This window comes from Mixophyes fleayi, chromosome 9 (assembly GCF_038048845.1).
Source record: "Mixophyes fleayi isolate aMixFle1 chromosome 9, aMixFle1.hap1, whole genome shotgun sequence".
NCBI lineage: Eukaryota > Metazoa > Chordata > Amphibia > Anura > Limnodynastidae > Mixophyes > Mixophyes fleayi.
In genome coordinates this window covers 26,470,984-26,488,562 of record NC_134410.1, presented here as the reverse complement: position 1 = coordinate 26,488,562, position 17,579 = coordinate 26,470,984, and the positions used below count along the sequence as shown (strand labels likewise).

Sequence of the window (17,579 nt, the reverse complement as noted above, 5' to 3'; positions counted from 1 at the left end):
AAGCAGAATCTTTGGCAGATCAGTCTGGAACACTCAGGTTGGTGGTAAGACCATGCCCAGGACAAACGCCATCTTCAGTGACCTCAGAGAAACAATTGTTGTTGATCATCATTCAGGAAACGGTTATTAGGCCAATTCCAAACAATTTGAATCCCATCATCCTACAGTGAAGAATGATTATTTACACATGCAGTTGTGGTCCCAACAAATTCACCCAAAGGTCGGACTGCATGATGCTTCAAGAAATTGCTAAGTACCCAAAAACTTGAGAGATCTACAGGCTTCTGCCAACACAGTAAGTGTTAAAGTTTATGACTCCTACCATCAGATAAAGACTGACCAATCAAGGAAGGGTGTCCACAAAAAAAAAACCATTGCAGTAGGGCTCAGGTTTGCAAAGACAAGAAAATGCAACACTTTTGGAACAGTGTCCTCTGGGCAGATGAGACCAAAGTGGAGTTATTTGCTTCTAATGCACAATGCCATGATTGGTGAACTATAAACACATTGGGCCTGAGTCATTGAGGAGAGCAAAGCGCTAAAAATGAGTAACTTTGCACCTGGCCAAAACCATGTTGCATTGGAGGGGGGAGGTAAATTTAAAATGTGGGGACAGATTTATAGTTGGGGTAGAGTATGTCCTAGATCAACTTTAAATTTCAGTGCAAAAATAAAGCTATCAGGTATTTGTGTGCTACATGAAAAAACAGCCAGTATTCATCTTATGTGCAAAATAATAAACTAATTTGCACCCCTTGCATTGTAACATGGTTTGTCCTGAAGAACATTTACCCCTTTTTTTTGCCTTACTTTCCTTAATGACTCAGGCCCATTGTATCACCAAAACAACCTCATACCACCCATCAAAGCCCGGTGATGGAGAGAGATGATTTGAAGTTGTTTTGCTGCCAAACCACTAGGACATGTTGCAACGTCTGAGTCCACTATAAACTCCTCTTTATACCCGAGTATTCTAGAGGAAAATGTGAGGCTGTCTGTCCGACAGCTGATGCTTGGCTAATATTGTACAATAGAACCATGATCCTAACTACACCAGCAAATCCATAGCTGAATGGCTGAAAAACAAATGAATCACGGTTTTGGGAAGTCTAGACCTCAGTCCCATTGAGATGCTGTGGTAGGACCTTAATAGAGCCGTGTATAAATTAATTCCCTCAAACTTCATTGAACTGAAGGAGTGTTGTGGGGAGGAGTGGGACAAAATTCCTGAAATATGGTGTAAGAGACTAATAAATTCATATCGAAAACGGTTACTTCAAGTTATTCCCACTGCAGCTACTGAACCATGAGTTGTACTTATGTTTCCACACATGGCATCTTCTTATTTTGTCGAATAAATAATGAAAAAGTAAAATCTGTTATGGGTTGTCATAGAAAATTAGCATTGTCACATTTCAGACATACTTGCCTACTCCCATTTCTGGGAGGCTAACGATTTTCAGGGAGTCCTCCTGGACTCCCAGAAGAGTAGGTGGGGCTTAATGTTGCACTGTTGTCTTTAAGCCCCGCCCCATGCTTTAAAATGACGTGAATTTTGCCATTCCCCAGCAGGAGTCGGGGCTACGGGGTGAAGCAATGGTTTCACCACGCCCCTTCTTACCCCCTGTCACATGATCACATGAGGTTTGAAAAATGGGCAAGTATGAATTTAGGGCTTGCTGAGGACTAGATGATTGTTATTTATATCCTGTTATGTAATAACACAGACTGCATTACATACTGGCCATTGAAGAAAAGGTTGGGAACCCAAGAGCTGGTCACTGCTGCCAATACATCAAAATTACTTGTACATTTGTCAGGGGTGCAGAGAGGAGGGGGGGGGGGTAGCAGGTTCAAAATACTGAGGCCCGGGCCAGCCTTGGGCCCCTGGATTGTCTGTGTAGTGGGAGGATCCAGAAGCTGATGTGGCTCCACCCCCTTTGTGGTTATGGAAGGGGCCCTAAGAAGTTGCTATTCCAGGGCCCAGAGATTTCTCTTGGCAGCCTGGCTCCTTGTCCTTCATCCGGCATTCATATAAAATTAATATAAAGCAGTAGTAGTATTTAATACAAGTATTACAAGTGGTCATATCACAAGGTAAAGTATTATTAGTTAGTTGTTTTACAATTAACGTAACACTATGGGAACTATGAATAACATATAAATAATGACAGCAGTACATAGTGTAAGGATAATAATGTGGAAGCTGTTTTGTGAGCTTAACTAATATTCCATAGTTGTTTTGTGTCCCCAATTTCCAGAAGCAGTCCCAGGTTTTAAAGAATTGTCCCTGTTTTTCAGTGTTGAGCAATGACCTAACCGATTGTCAGGTTAGTTTGAGGGGGGGGGGGCACATGCTGCGATACCGGGCTAATCTATACACCAGCTTATCTGGCCAACTTCAGTCATGTTTTCCAAGGGACCTCTGCCATTGTACTAATAGCTGCTAGAACGGATAATTATTGTTTACATTACAATATGCATAGCATTAAGGACACTTAAAACCCAGGGCAGAAAAAAAGGTGCTGTAATATATATAAACCAATCAAATGTGTGCTGCCATAGGGGTTACTATTGGTGAATGACAGCTAATATCTGGTTGCTATGAGTTATAGTACCACTTTCCCTTGCACCAGTTTTCATAAATGTGCACAATTACCCTTTTGAGAAGGGATTATGATGAAACCGATCACAGTTATGTTTTTCATGATCACATTTAAATAAATATGTAGTGAATACTGGAATCTACATTATGCAGACCCTCCGATATGACCCCATCAGACAGATATAGAATTCTCTGCATTCAAGTTTCCCACTTAATATAACACTGCGTTTACCTGCGCTGAAATCAATGATGAGAAGTTTTTATTCAGCACCAATGAATTCATTTAACACAGGTATCTGTATTAGTAAATTACGTGGAAAGTTGGTAAGCAGAACATTTTGTACCCTATGCAAGGGGTCATGTCAGAGGGTCTGCATTAATGTTTGTGTTTTTTTCAAATAAACATGGTTGCCCCATGAACAATCCAATAATAGAATACAATTGGAAAGCGCTACAGAATCTGCTAGCGCTATATAAATAAATGTTAATGATGTTGATGAATTGTAAAAGACTTTATTACTGTCATTAATGACTGACAGGAACTATAAATATGGCCCTACAGATGTTGTTAATCCCCTGCCGGTCACTGAATTAGCAATAGTAGGAATTGGCAGTATGTGAATAAAATGCCAATGTCCAGGGAACACTTATCTCAAGCTTGCCGACTTTTTCTGTTTTCGAGGTGCAGTGCGTCTGAGGGGGGAACCACAAATCGTGTAATTTTGTCTCCGTCCATATGGGCAGGATTCGGGAGATTGGCCTGCTCTCCTGAGAGTCCGGGAGACCTACCTGGAATTCAGGAGTCTCCCGGACTTTCCGGGAGAGTTGGCAAGTATGTCTTATCTCCTGCTCAGACATATCTGTATACATCACATACAGTGCAACGCTGACAGGCATGAGGTTCAATGTAATATGACTACTGCGTGTTCAATATATATTTCTCATACTTGCCAACCTTTTTAAACTTCTTTCCGGGAGATCCCAGGGAGGGGGCGTGGTTGGAGAGTGGGAGGGGCGGGGGTGCGGTGAATTGCGTAATTTTGCCGTTTTTGTTGTGGGGGCGGTGCCAAAATGACGCGATTCACAGCAGGATGCCATTTGTGGGATATTTGCCTGCTCTTCCGGGAGTCCGGGAGACCTACCTGAATTTCGGAGTCTCCCGGATATTCCGGGAGAGTTGGCAAGTATGATATTTCTACTATTGTAACCACCTACTAGTTGCTTATATACAGATTCAGGATGAGAACTGGAACCAGCATACTGAGGAACAGAAGTGGTGAATTGCATGATCTATGGAGTAGGTGGAATACAGCCATCACTGCACTATGTTGTAATAACTATACTGACAGCGCACATTTGCATTTTGTACAGCTATGTTACTACACAAGGACAATGTGTTCCTTAGACGCTGCTTACTGCAGTAATAGTCTGTTCCCAGTGGTAATCGTGTTCTGCTGAGTCCACATCAGGTTTCACAATGGGAGACACTGACATGTGACTAATCAGCCAGAGATTGGAGACATGATAACTGACTCATCTGTATTAGTGAGACTGAGCTGAGTGTGCGTTGTGTGATGAAACGAGTGCTCACAACGGGTGTGTCACCTGGATTTATTGTCTGTTTTACACAGAGGAAGAGAAAAGAGAAGCACCATTAGGTTGCCTTTGACACATAGTAAAACTGCAGACCGGCTGCTTTAAACTAGGCTATATGTTACATCCAGATGTCCTATGTACACCACTCTGAAATTACTGCTGGACGCGGATCCATCCTGAGCCCAGCTGAGGACACTGAACCACTCTTCCAACAGGGAGTGGCAATGCCAGCTTTACGTACGAGTGCAGCTTTCAGTTATTGGAATCAACTCTTCACAGCCCCCCCCCCTCAGTTTCAGTGGTTCAATAAGAATAATTAATTTGTTCATTCTGTCAGTTGCCCATGAATGGTTTTGTATCCTTTCCTAGAAATAGTTCTCTTGTTTTATTCTTTCTAGAAATCCCAGACAACCACCTGCCTACAAGTACAGGTCACTATCTGACGGCTTCTCCTCCCTACCACATATTAAACCAACGTCTTCTTCGTGGTTACAGTCATGTTCCCCAATTTTTGATCTTCGGCATTCCAGAAGAGTTCTCTCCCACCCTTCGCATTTCACCTCATCCAACAGGATTCTCAGCCCCTTACCTTCCCCAAACTCTGCTTTTCTGGCCACCTTCAACACATAAGGGTACCCCAATTGCTGACAGACCACAGACCCGGCCCTGCTGTCAAACCTATCGTTGCAGACTGTCCCCCACTCTCCACTGATGTAAATCTCCACCCTCCCTCGGTCAGGTTGTCTATCCTCATTGACTAAACGTACAGTTCCATGTTTCATTCTCTTAATGACCTTCACCTTCTGTTTCTTCAAGACTTTCTTCTTGCCTTGCCTGGGCCCATGACCCTTCTTGTCCACAATTTTGCTTTGTGTTTTTCTTCTGGGTGGCTGTGTGGTTGTCATTAGATGGGGGGTGTATCTTGACGGTGATCTTCCCCTGGTGGTGAAGACCTCTTTTAATTCACTTCGCCAACCCTGGGTGGGAATCCACCGATTTATCGGCCGTGAAGTAACGGTGATCTTCCCTTCTTTCTTGGCTAAAGTGTCAACTTTCTCTGTCTTTGGAATCGGTGTTGCTACTTTTCTGGGAGTCGTTGGCTTAGGGATGGGGGCAGCTGTAACGTATGTAGGGGTGCTCATTCTCCTGTAAGTAGTACTCGCAGGGGATGTGACAGTCAAGTGAGGTTCTACCGTTGTGCTGAATCTGGTTGTACCTTGTAATCTGACAGAGCTGGAGGTTGGGGCAAATTCAGTTGTCACAATGTCTGATTTTAGGACGAGTTCTGTGGACGACACAGAGTTAGTACGTCAGAGTAAATAAGTAAAACAAAATGAGTGGCATGTTTAAAAAGAATTACTTGTCTAAACAAGTACAGACAGCAAAGTAAACCCACACAGTTATTTCCTGTCCAACTTTGTTATTCTGAGTCAGTGCAATAGAAAAACTTACAGTATAGAAGCCACGCAAATCTTACGTTAGGAATAGAAAAGAAAAACTGTAGATGAAATCTCAAATACCTATCTAAATAATCTTCTACATATATCAGAATTTCTCATGCTACACGCTTCAAACTTCCTTCCTCATCACCCCTGACCCAAGCACACACATAACACGCGTGTGTCTGTTAACGGATCATCACTCACTTTGCCTTGGATAGAAATCCACCAGTTTTCCTCTCACGGGGACGGACCGAGGGCTGACTGGACATTTACCTGGGGCAGCTCTCCTGCAGAGACAGATGTAAAGAGATAAGGACAATGTGTATATGTATAGTCCATGTTACATGTCCCTGCTAACACTAAGATTGCCCCAGATACTTTCATTAACATGGAGAATTCTCAAAATCCCCCAGGTAGTGCAGGGGCAAACGCAGGATTTGTAGAGGGGGGTTTCCATACCACGCCGCCAGTGGGCGTGACCAGCATGCATGGGGGCGTGGCTATAATTTTAGACAGTGCTTGGCTAATCTCACACTCTTCCTATGCCCATAATATACATGGGCAATGCTGCGTACACTTTTGTTCGGTGCACGCAGCTCTCCCTTTTCAAGCAGAGCCGTGTGAAGCGGGGGCAGGGTCCAGACATCTCAATTATACAGTGCCCCAGGCTTGGAGCCGGGTTTCTAGGCACTAGGAAACCCCCTCTCGGTTTGCCTATGTAGTGGTAAGGTCTGGGCATAGCTGGGTCACCCATTAGGCCACCTTGGGCCAAGTGGGCACTGAGGGGCCCAGATTACCCTAATCAGCTCAAGTTGTTGTTTTATTTGACAATGGGGTGAGGGTAGGGGGTCCAAACCAGTATGCTCATGGGCTCTTAATCTGGCTCTGTGTGTGGGCTCTTCCTGAGAGATCCCACTGTCACCTCTATATTGCTGCTTCACTGCCTATGCAGGCGTTATTCCTCCAGCTGGGCTCTCTATGGCTCAAAATCCGGAGGACTGAAGTTTTTGGGCTCTATACAGTGATCCAAGGGAGGTACTCCATCCTCTGGGCATGCCTAGTAAGGGGGATCTCTATAGGTGGAGTTCTCTTTTAAGTGGTCTCCCTCTCAGCGAATAAATTCTTACAGGAACCCTACCCCCTTACTTGCAGCACTGATTCATAAATAGAAAAGGGATATATTACTTGGATGGGTCCACTATTTTGTACATGACTCCAGCTGCTACTGCTGCACTGGGGGTCCCGGTGGACAAGAAATACAGTTCACCTGGAAAGAGAGGAGAAGGAATGATGGTCCATCATTACACTATAAATGTGTACTTATAACTATACATCGATGTTTCCAGAAGTGTCGCACGTACATTATATACAGCTGCTCAAAGAGGCCAGTGGGGAGTTTTACTAAAACTTCTAAAAAGAAAGAGTGGAGGTGTTACCCATAGCAACCAATCAGATTCTAGCTATCATTTATCTAGTACACTCTAGAAAATAATAGATAGAATCTGATTGGTTGCTATGGGCAACACCTCCACTTTTCCTTTTCAGAAGTTTTAGTAAGTCTACTCCTAGATGTGCTCCGTTCCCCCCACTAGTAACAACCTTGAGACTAGACAAAGGAGTTGGAAAGAATAGAAGAAGAGTGTTGGTTTGATGAGAGCTGGAAGCAGTGAAAGGAAGAGCCCACTTCACAGTTGTCCATCTTCAGACTACTTTCTTCTGTGCTTATCAGCCAATGTCTTCACATGTTTTGTTGCCCTGACACTGATGTGTGACCTTTTATTGTACATATGCTTGTGCATATCCTGCAGACTGTCCTGTGTGTCTATGTAAGGCAAGTACTGTATAGGCCAGTGTTGGCTAACCTGTGACACCCCAGGTGTTGTGAAACTACAAGTCCCAGCATACCCTTCCAGCAATAAACTGCTATATATTGGCAAAGCATGCTGGGACTTGTAGTTTCACAACACCTGGAGTGTCACAGGTTAGCCAACAATGGTGTAGGCAGAATGTACTTATACCCAGATTCAGATGGAAACGCATCTTGAGACATGCTTGGATTTGCATACGGTTGGAACTACACACACGTTCCGTGCTCATTTTTCAAATGCAACTTACATGCAAGTTGCGTTCGTACTTGAATCAGACCCAATGCATGTAGAGATAGATGTCTCAAATGGATCCCCAAAGTATCTTATTGGATACTACATGATAAATAACCAATAATATGGCTGCACATCAACCATGTGACTGCTCTTTGGAGCTGTGCGGTCTGTATATGTATCCTGACATCACGGCTATGATCGAAATATTTCACTCTTGACTCTACCATATAAGAAAGGTAGAATAATGAATTAGTTGGAATAACAAAGTTTAGTCAAGTAAAACCAAAAACAGCCATAAATAGAATACAGGCTCTGCTAAGAGTCTAAGGGCTTATTTATTAATATATGGCAAGAGGGCCAGACTTGGGCTTTCAGTTCCACAAACTAAATAATAAATAAAATTAAATGGTAAAAAATATATTAAAATATTTAACAAAAAAAATAAATATTTGAAAAATATTAACCATTGAAAAATAATATTAATTGATTTCCTTCTAACATCTCAGGATGCCAGCAACAGGAGTAGGAGTGTGGCGGTCCATGTATCACTGAGACTTCCCCAGAACTTTTCGTAAATAAATTATTTTACATATTGTTGTAAATTTAAACATGTTTTTTCTTTGTTGAATTTTTTCTACATTTGTGGTACAATTTCAAAGCATACCTAGATATCCTGTAACTATAGATCTATATACTTTAATATACAAAGAAAAGGCCAGTATGGTGTGTCAAAATTAGTCACCAGAATTGGGTTTTGCTTTGGATAGTGGCCATAATCATAATATCCAAAATATACTCTTCTGTGTATAGTGGTCATCAGCATGGGTAGGTACTGTATATGGGTAGATGCCCTGTCTCCCTAAGAGGCTGTACTCTGCTTCAGAAAAGGTGAGAGTAGACTGAGGATGGTCAAAAGAGGAAGAGAGGAGGAGTGGTAGAGATGTAACTCCTCTGATTAGCCCATATAGACTTTCTCCCCACCTCCCAATGTTCCAAAATGGAACATCGGAGTAAATTAGGCCACGCCCACGATCGATCAGCCATGGTGTAACCCTGATTCATCTGGACTATGTCCTGCAAAGTCACTCACTTTATTTCGACTATAGAACTATTGGGGTTATGCTAACCTATTATTCCTCATGTTTCTCCATGTGCTCCTCCTACTCCACGTATCCCCTCCCTATAACTCTTCTTATTACTCCATATAGCTCCTCCTTATATCTCTTGTTACCCCGTATAATGTGTTACCTGCCTCATCCTCTCCAAATGATATGATATAAGGGTAGTAGCTGTTGATGAGTTTGGGGAAGTTGCAGGTTTGGGCCTGTCCCATACAGATCTCCGTGTAATGCCATTCCTGTCCATCCTTCTCCTGTTTTAGGGACATCAGACGCCTGGAGTAAAAAAGTAAGTGGAGAAAATTTCATGTATTAATATTAAGTAAAATGGTGACATTATGGCCCTATGTCAGTCCTCTTGTCTGTGACACCATTGGGGCTGTTTTATTATAGTGTAGAAGTACAGAAAGTCTTCTAGACAAAGGTGATCTTACCCACTCATGAAGTCCCCAAATATGTATCGTCCCAAGAGATTGGGCATTTGACATCCGCGGTAGACATAGCCCCCAGTGACTGACCTGCCCAGCGAGTGAGGGTAGGCAAATATTGGTAAGATATCATCTGAAACAGGAATGGACAAACCATAGGTGCAAGTCAATCACAATACAGTAATAATTAGTAGGGTAACAGTGAGATACAGATGGAGACAAAATTATTATAAAATGATCAAGTTCCATAGATAATTCGTTATAGGATCATTTTAATTAAATTGATATCTTAAAGTGAGTTACATTACATGATGTAATCGACAGACAGGATTTGATTGGGTAAATAGACAAATACAGTATGAATTGGAGAGGAAAAAGCCTTCGCTCTTATCTACCACCCACCACCACTCCACAAACAGTGCGACAAAATGAATATCGAACAATAAACATAAAACCTCTTTCACCAGTCCAGAAAAAATAAACATTTCTGACTAAACTATTATGAAACATGGTCACTTATAGAAATATAACAATACACATTAATTATATCAGGAACCCCCTGACAATAGTTCTCAATGATATCATGATATAAGTGGAAAAGCTTTTATGAGAAGATTCTCTGAGTTAATATAGGCAATGTGCTAATATATGGTGACCAGATATTGAAAAAAAATTCTGTCAGTTATTCTTTTTATTGCTTGTTTCTATCCAATCCTGTGATAGCATTGTGCTGGTATACGGTGGTATGTCATACCGCCACTTCTCCTATTGTTTTGATTGTAAACTGTCATATTCCGTTCACTTACATTTTTCCATACCACCACTTCGACCACTGATCCAATCCATATGGAATAAGTATGATAGTCGACTGACCCTCATACTTGCAACTTCTTATTTTCTTCCTCTTATTTTCTTTATTTCTCTATTTATTTTTTATTTTACATTTCAGGGCTCCAACTCCTACCTACTGGCTCATTGATTAAGCATTGTATGTCACTTATAATGATCACTTTTCCATATTGGTCATCAGATATAGCTGTACAGTTTATGCTGGTCATCACAGTTTGATAATACTTTACATAATGGTTTGTTTTTCCGTATTTCAGTAGCTGTTACTGCCTCCTCCTGTGATTTCAACCTCCTGGATTCTCCCCACATAGATTAACACATCAACTGGCCCAATATGGTACCGTGTGTGTGTGTGTGTGATGCCAGGAAATAATCCCATAGAGATTGGGAGGATCATTACTGGTCATTGTGTAGAATCTCCTGATGCGTGAACAAGCTGTAATGTGTCTGTAAGGGATCGTCCACGAATGGCTGGACCTCATCTGGCCACTAATATGGGCAGAAATTTTAGATGACCCTGTTCTTCAACTCTCGGCCCATATGGGGACTACCAAAGCATGTGGTCCTTCCAGAACTGCTTTTCTCTTAACTTATCTCTCACTCCTGCTCTAATTATTTAATTTTATTCTCTCTGTGCAGTACTGTATTAGCAATGTAGGGCCTGATTTAGAGACAAATATAACTTGTGACTTTTGCCTACACACCGACCGACCTCCTTCCAGTCTCCCACCTACCGCCCTCCCTATCCTGCCCTCCTCCTACCTCCCTCCTGGCCATTCTCCTCTCCCCCCCTCTCCGTCTTTGCCTCCGTTCTCCCCATTTCCTCCTCCTACCCTTGTGTCTCTGTCCGTCCTACCCTCCCCTTAGATTGTATGCTCCTTCGAGCAGGGCCTCCTCTCCTTCTGTTCTCCACCACCTTAACTCTGCTCTCCAGCTCCTTGTCTCTTTCGTGAGGCCCTTCTACCCCTCTAGCTACCCCGCTGGGGGCTCTCACCTCTCATCTAGCTGTACATTGAGCTTCCGAGTTACTGTGCTTTTTGTTAACTGTACCGTGCTGTCTCACCCTGTATCGTGTTTCTGTCTGTCCCTGTACGGCGCTACGGATACCTAGTGGCGCCTTATAAATAAAAATGATTATTAATAATAATAATAATAATACACACAAAAATGCCTCCAAACACTTACGTTTCAGTGGCTGTGTTTTTGGTTGCACTTTAAATTTGTGTATCGACACATCCGAGCAATACAATGCACCCATCATTATCAACTCAGAAACTTGCACCAGGCTAATGGGAAGCACAAAGATACGCCACCTAATAGGCTTATCTTAGAGGTACATGTAAGTCAAAATCGGGCGAATCTCTAAGAGGCGTGGTTGACTTGTGTCTCCACCCCCCTACTGTACTAAACTTACACATTAATGTCCCCAAATCTGCCTGTCCAAACACAAGTGGATGTAAGTGTAAGATGAACTCAACTCAAAGTACCAGCACAAGCTGGGCCCATGCACAGTGTTACAACTTTAAAACTTGTATTGTGCCTCCTATTCTGTTAACATTGGCCAGCAGTGGAGAGCTGATGTTGCTAATCTCACCTATCCAAAGCAGAGTGTTCACATCAATCTCGGGGCTTGTTTGCAAAATTGCAGCTTTATACATATTGCTAGGGTGATTGTGATTTTGTGAGTGCAGTGATTTTGGGATTGGCGATTTGGAAAAAAAAAATCACTTTACTGGCAATTTTCTATCAACTGGCACTTTAATACATCGGCGGGTTTAAACTCACCCGAGAAAATCACTGAAAATCCCAAATTGCAGAGAGTTACCACAGTGGTCTGCATCAACAGTAAGCCCAGCATTTGTTTACACACTTCACTTGGATCTCTCATTTGTTTTGGAACAATTGTACTTACCATAAAAACGGATGACCATTTAAGGATTGGAACTGAGTTTCCCCCTAGATTTATACAACTGGCGAGTAAAGCTAGGTACACACTACACAGTTTTCATCCAATAATCGGCTAAATCAGCCGACATACGACCGCTTGTTCAAAAGTCGGGTCAGTGTGTGCAGTGACACGATGGTCGAAAGTCTGCCCAAATGGTCGATTATCGCCTCATTTGGTTGGTCGTACCGTTTAATATTTTCGTTACAATCTCGTTTCCGCTGTGTAGTGTGTATAAACTTCCGACCGATCCACAACAGTGAGTACGAAATTGTAGTGTGTACCCAGCTTAAGCTTATCTGCTCAGAGATTTGTGCAGTAACTCTTTATTACCCCGGAGCAGACTTCATGTTTTACATCCCAGGAGCCCACACTAGGCATGTGAGGGGATTGCTCAGATACTTGTTTTATGGCCGTCTATACTTGTTTATATATCTGGATATACTGCTTTATACTGAGACATGACTTGATGAAACCACAGCTATGTGCATCACTTGCTTATATTTACCATAGATCTAGAAATCTGTATATGTGTATTTTAATGTATTTTTGCAATTGTTTGTTCTGGACAGAATTGTATGTCATTTGCATTTACCGTATTTTGAATAGGTGACACAGGAAATAAAGTAACTTATATCATCACCCTACTCCATAATCATCTTATTAGGCAGGGGCAAACACAGGATTTGTAGAGTGAGGTTTCCACACCACGCCACCAGTGGGTGTGACCAGCATGCATGGGGGCGTGGCTATAATATTAGACAGTGCTTGGCTGCTTTCCAACTCTTCCTATCCCTATAATATACATGAGCAATGCTGCGTGCTCTACTGTTAGGTGCACGCAGCGCTCCCTTTTCAAGCAGAGCCGTGTGAAGTGGGGGCAGGGACCAGCCAAATCAATTATACAGTGCCCCAGGCTTGGAGGGGGGTTTACAGACACTAAGAACCCCCCCCCCCCCCCCGATTTGCCTATGGTAGGGTAAACCCACCTATATTTTCTAAGATTATATAAATCTATAGTTAACAGAGTTATATTAAGAGTACACACTAATGCACCCGTGGTAACTATCCTGCAATTATTTGCCCCTCCAGTTGTCCTTACTTCTTACAATTACCATTACCCCTGCACCCACCAGCTATTCAGCACAGGGCTGGTTGTCTCTGGGAAGGGGGGCTGCTTGCTAGTTTGTTGCTAGAATATGGTGTCAATTCGATGGCAGGGGCTAGCACAGCAGACCCCCTGATCAAGTTGTGCCCATGCCACAGAGACAGACATGGCGCCACTTGGTGACGTGGCCTTGTGTCAGTCTATTTGCAGATATGCTGTTTCCATTGTTTGTGAAATCTCCCCCAGATTTTGTGAACAAAAAATTCCGACTGTATGAGAGATGACTGTGCTGGATCCAAGGAGTTCCTATATAATGTGCTGTGTATCTGGAATATATCATCCATGCTGGGCAAGTCTCCAGCCATTCAACATACTTTACATTTCATAGGTTCATTCAACTATGTTCTGGTTTGCAGTGTTTACACCCAACTGGATGGTGCTATTAGACAGTGAGTGGAAATCTACTACACTGAGATGTGGATTTTTCCAACTAGGCCACCGTGCTGCCCACACATCTGAACCACTGGAGTGATAACTCTTATACTTGTTACAGTAATAACATGCCTCTATATTTGTCTGCGTTTGCTGATTACATCTGGCATGTACCTCATGTACAGGATAATTGTTTTTACATGCTTTCAATTTCAGAGGTTTGTAACCGCTGTCACCAACTAATGGATGTTGATGCTAGAGTTCTAAACATAAATGTAAAATGATACCTGCGTATTATATATGTTTAAACAGACGGCCACACACGATGCTCTTTAATCTCATCTGCAATTGTGTATTCTCTTGTTTGTCATTCATAAACCTGTTGAGTACTTGGATCATAGGCTGTTTTGATTGGCCATTAATGGTCATGTGATACCACTTAATTGTTAGATACAACTATATGACTGTATATTGTTTTAGTAACATTGTTATCAGCTGATAACTGGGTAGGACCCCCAAAATATTGTGCTGTCTTAAGCTGGGTACATACTACATAATTTTCCACCAACTTTTTATGCCGATCGATTTTACATGCCATCGATGGTCCGATCGCTCGGTCCATGGACTGCACACACACTAGCCTTGTTTTAGACGATAAAGGGAAGAGCGGACGTCCCGTTAGCGACTTTTTACAGCCATGTTGCCGTGAGCAATGATTGCAATTTCGTCGTGGATCGGTCGGAAGTTTATACACACTACACAACGGAAACGAGATTGGAACAAAAATATTTTTAACGGTACGACCAAAAAAATGAGGCGACAATCGTCCATTTGGGCAGACTTTCGACCATCGTGTCACTGCACACACTGACCCGACTTTTGAACGAGCGGTCGTATGTCGGCTGGTTGAGCCGATTATTGGATGAAAACCCTGTAGTATGTACCCAGCTTAAGTTAGTATAACCTTGGTATTGTTTTTGAGTAAAACCCCCTCCAATGGGAGAGTAACTCTCATTGTCCTCAGACCTCTTTGATACATGGAAGCTCTGCCATTACTTGCTGCTTACCATGATTTGGACTACATAATCCAGCTATTCTAATCCTCTTGTGTTGAACCAAACTGGGGAAAAAAGATTTATAATGGGCTAAGCTGATATCAGGACTAGAAAAAGTTAATTTTAATTTGAGGAAGGGGGTTGTCCATGTTAATTTGGAGAGGTTTTAATTATCTTGTTGATATTTGGATTAATTATAAATTACTAAAGGATAATCCCATCTCTAAAATATATTTGTAATGAATCTAATTTGTTTTATGTACAGTATATGGCCCCATCTTTTGTGAATCCCAATAGCAGTTTTCTGTCATGGCTGTGGCAGGAAACTCCCATCATTCACTGCATGCATCCATCCATTAGCAGCATATAACGGTATATGTCTCTGTCCTATAGGCTGGATGGAGAAGCTGCATAGAGCTAACACTTGCAGACAATGGAACACTAAATGAAGATTGAAGTGGATGTGGTGAGTCAGACAATCCTAAGGGTGCATAACAAAGCCTGTTACCCAGAGCAACCAAACTAAACAGGGTTACACCACATGAGGACAAACATTGCTAAATCTTATAAACGCTGATTGTATTGTCACTTCGGAGTCACGGAAGGCGCCCATCAGCATTATCAGCAATGAGTGCAATATTCATTTAAATTTTGAGCCCTGGAACAGAGACAATTACTTGTGCCAGCAGGCGTGGAGTACCTAGAGCAGTTCTGGCCAACCTGTGGCTCGACAGGTGTTGTCACACTACAAGTCCCAGCACACCCTGCCAGGTATGAGCAGGCCATCCACTGGCAAAGGATGCTGGGGCTTGTAGTTTCATAACACCTGGAGAGACATAGGTTGGCCAGGCCTCATCTAGAGAACTTTTGATAGTCTCGCGGGCATGGGATACCCATCGGAGGGTAGGTTAATCCTTAAAACAGAAATAGGTGTTCTACTTGAAGGTTAATTTAGTAAGCTGATTTTGAGGTAAAATTAGTTGTATTATATACATATATGTATATATATATATATATATATATATATATATATATATATATATATATATATATATAATTTTGAGAGGCTTATTACATTTGGTTGGTAGGAGTACTCACCAAGGGATGCATTGTTACACAGCTTCTTGTCATAACAGGAGAACCCCTCCTTTGCTCTCCAGCCATAATTGCCCCCCTTCTGGATCAGATCCACTTCTTCAAACTTGTTCTGCCCCACATCTCCGCAAATAATGCGCCCTCGTCCTTTGCGGGTGGTCGGGTCACCCCTATCTACAGAGCACCTCCACATATTCCTGGCACCATAGGCAAACACCTCCGGCCGTGCTGTTCGATCTCGCAGAAAGGGGTTGTCGGCCGGTATGCGGTAGGGTGGTCCCTTATCATTGCCCATAATGTTTATACGTAGGATTTTGCCCAGGAGAGAAGACCTGTAGGTAAACAAAACGTTCAGTCATGTCTCAGTGAATGGAAACTTGTGACATGGGGTCCAATGTGCTATTATACAGACAATGCAGGAAGTGGTGCATTATTATAGAAATTACCAGGCATGCTGGGACTTTTAGTTCCACAACAGATGGGGAGCCACATGTTGACTATACAGATTACAGGGACAAGCCATCCATTGTAAACTAAACATTTTAATAGCATTAAAACAAAATATATAAAACATTAAGCAAGGAGAAGCAGTAAAGCTGTACAAAGAATTGATTACCAAACAACGTGTTTGCTTCAGTGGATGAAGATATCTAGATTATGCCTATTATGAGTGGGAGAGCAATACCAGTCCTAGACGTGCTGTGTATTTCTTACTAAAACTATAAGTGGTCGAAAAGAGGGGACCATGGGAGAAAAACAAAAGTTATTGGGGGAATGATGAGGGAGGGGGGAAGCCGGTGCTCAGCAATGAGACGATAGCAGACAGAAAACATGCTGGCAAACTCTCACTGATTGTCCAGGAGGCTCCGTATTTCAAGGAGTTCCTCCCAGACTCCCTGAGGAGCAGGCACCGTCCCGGATCCCAGCGGAGGTGGGCTTAATTGATGTTTTTGCATCATCAGGCCCCGCCCCCGCTGTGCGATGCCAAGAATCGTGCAATACATAGCAGTGGGATGGGCCCGGAGGGGAGGAAATAGAAGCATTAAAATATTTGAAGGTTTTAAAAAATAATATATATATATATATATATATATATATATATATATATTATTTCTTTTAATCTATTTTCAACATTTATATATTTTTCTATAAATGATTAATGAACCCAAATCTGGAATTTCAGTTCCACTGCGTATGCTCAAGTCAGCTAGCCGGCTCACGCAAGCGCAGTCCTACAGGGACTGGCTCGGTGAAACTGTAAATTATCCCTTAGCGCCAGTATCACTGGGTCAGCTGAAAATCACTCAGACGCCCTGGTGATAACTTCTTTTGTTATATTCCATCTATAAGAGATACTTATTGATAAATAGGCCCCCTATTGGTCAGTAAATATAAGACATCCTATTCACAATGCTAAATTGCTCCTAAATTCGTGTTTGAATGCATTTTTATTCTATATTAAAAAAAATGTTGTTTTATTTTACTAACATTGCTGAAAGGAGCAAATGATCAGTAAACTACATCAGCAATTACCTTATATCTGTCTAGTACATGTTAGACAATAGCATCAAATATTATGCTGTAAACAATAGGAAAAAAAATAAACCTTAATGTATTAGTAAAATTATATCTCCAAGACAATGGTCATGTACATAAAAAATGAATGACAATGGGAACAGAATTAGTAAAAGATAATTACAGAATAAAGATGAATATTGTTCCCAGAAAAAAAACAATGGGAACAATATTCATCTTTATTTTGTAATTATCAATTACTAATTCTGTTCCCATTTTCATTCTTTTT

At 42.0% G+C, this 17,579-nt stretch overlaps 2 protein-coding genes across 3 annotated transcripts in view; one reads left to right on the top strand and one right to left on the bottom strand.

Moving 5' to 3' along the window:
* Window positions 1-17,579, top strand: part of DPF1 (double PHD fingers 1) — a 199,084-nt gene that overhangs the window by 61,105 nt on the left and 120,400 nt on the right. The window lies entirely within an intron of this gene.
* LOC142102301 (HHIP-like protein 1) overlaps window positions 3,825-17,579 on the bottom strand; it is a 29,520-nt gene continuing 15,765 nt past the window's right edge. For both annotated transcript variants that reach the window (XM_075187092.1, XM_075187090.1), the window contains 6 exons: window positions 15,779-16,107; window positions 9,298-9,424; window positions 8,994-9,139; window positions 6,829-6,910; window positions 5,848-5,930; window positions 3,825-5,486 (listed from right to left, as the gene is read on the bottom strand). In XM_075187092.1, coding sequence (XP_075043193.1) covers window positions 4,621-5,486; window positions 5,848-5,930; window positions 6,829-6,910; window positions 8,994-9,139; window positions 9,298-9,424; window positions 15,779-16,107 — 1,633 coding nt within the window. In that variant the 3' untranslated portion in view covers window positions 3,825-4,620. The remainder of the gene's footprint in view (window positions 5,487-5,847; window positions 5,931-6,828; window positions 6,911-8,993; window positions 9,140-9,297; window positions 9,425-15,778; window positions 16,108-17,579) is intronic.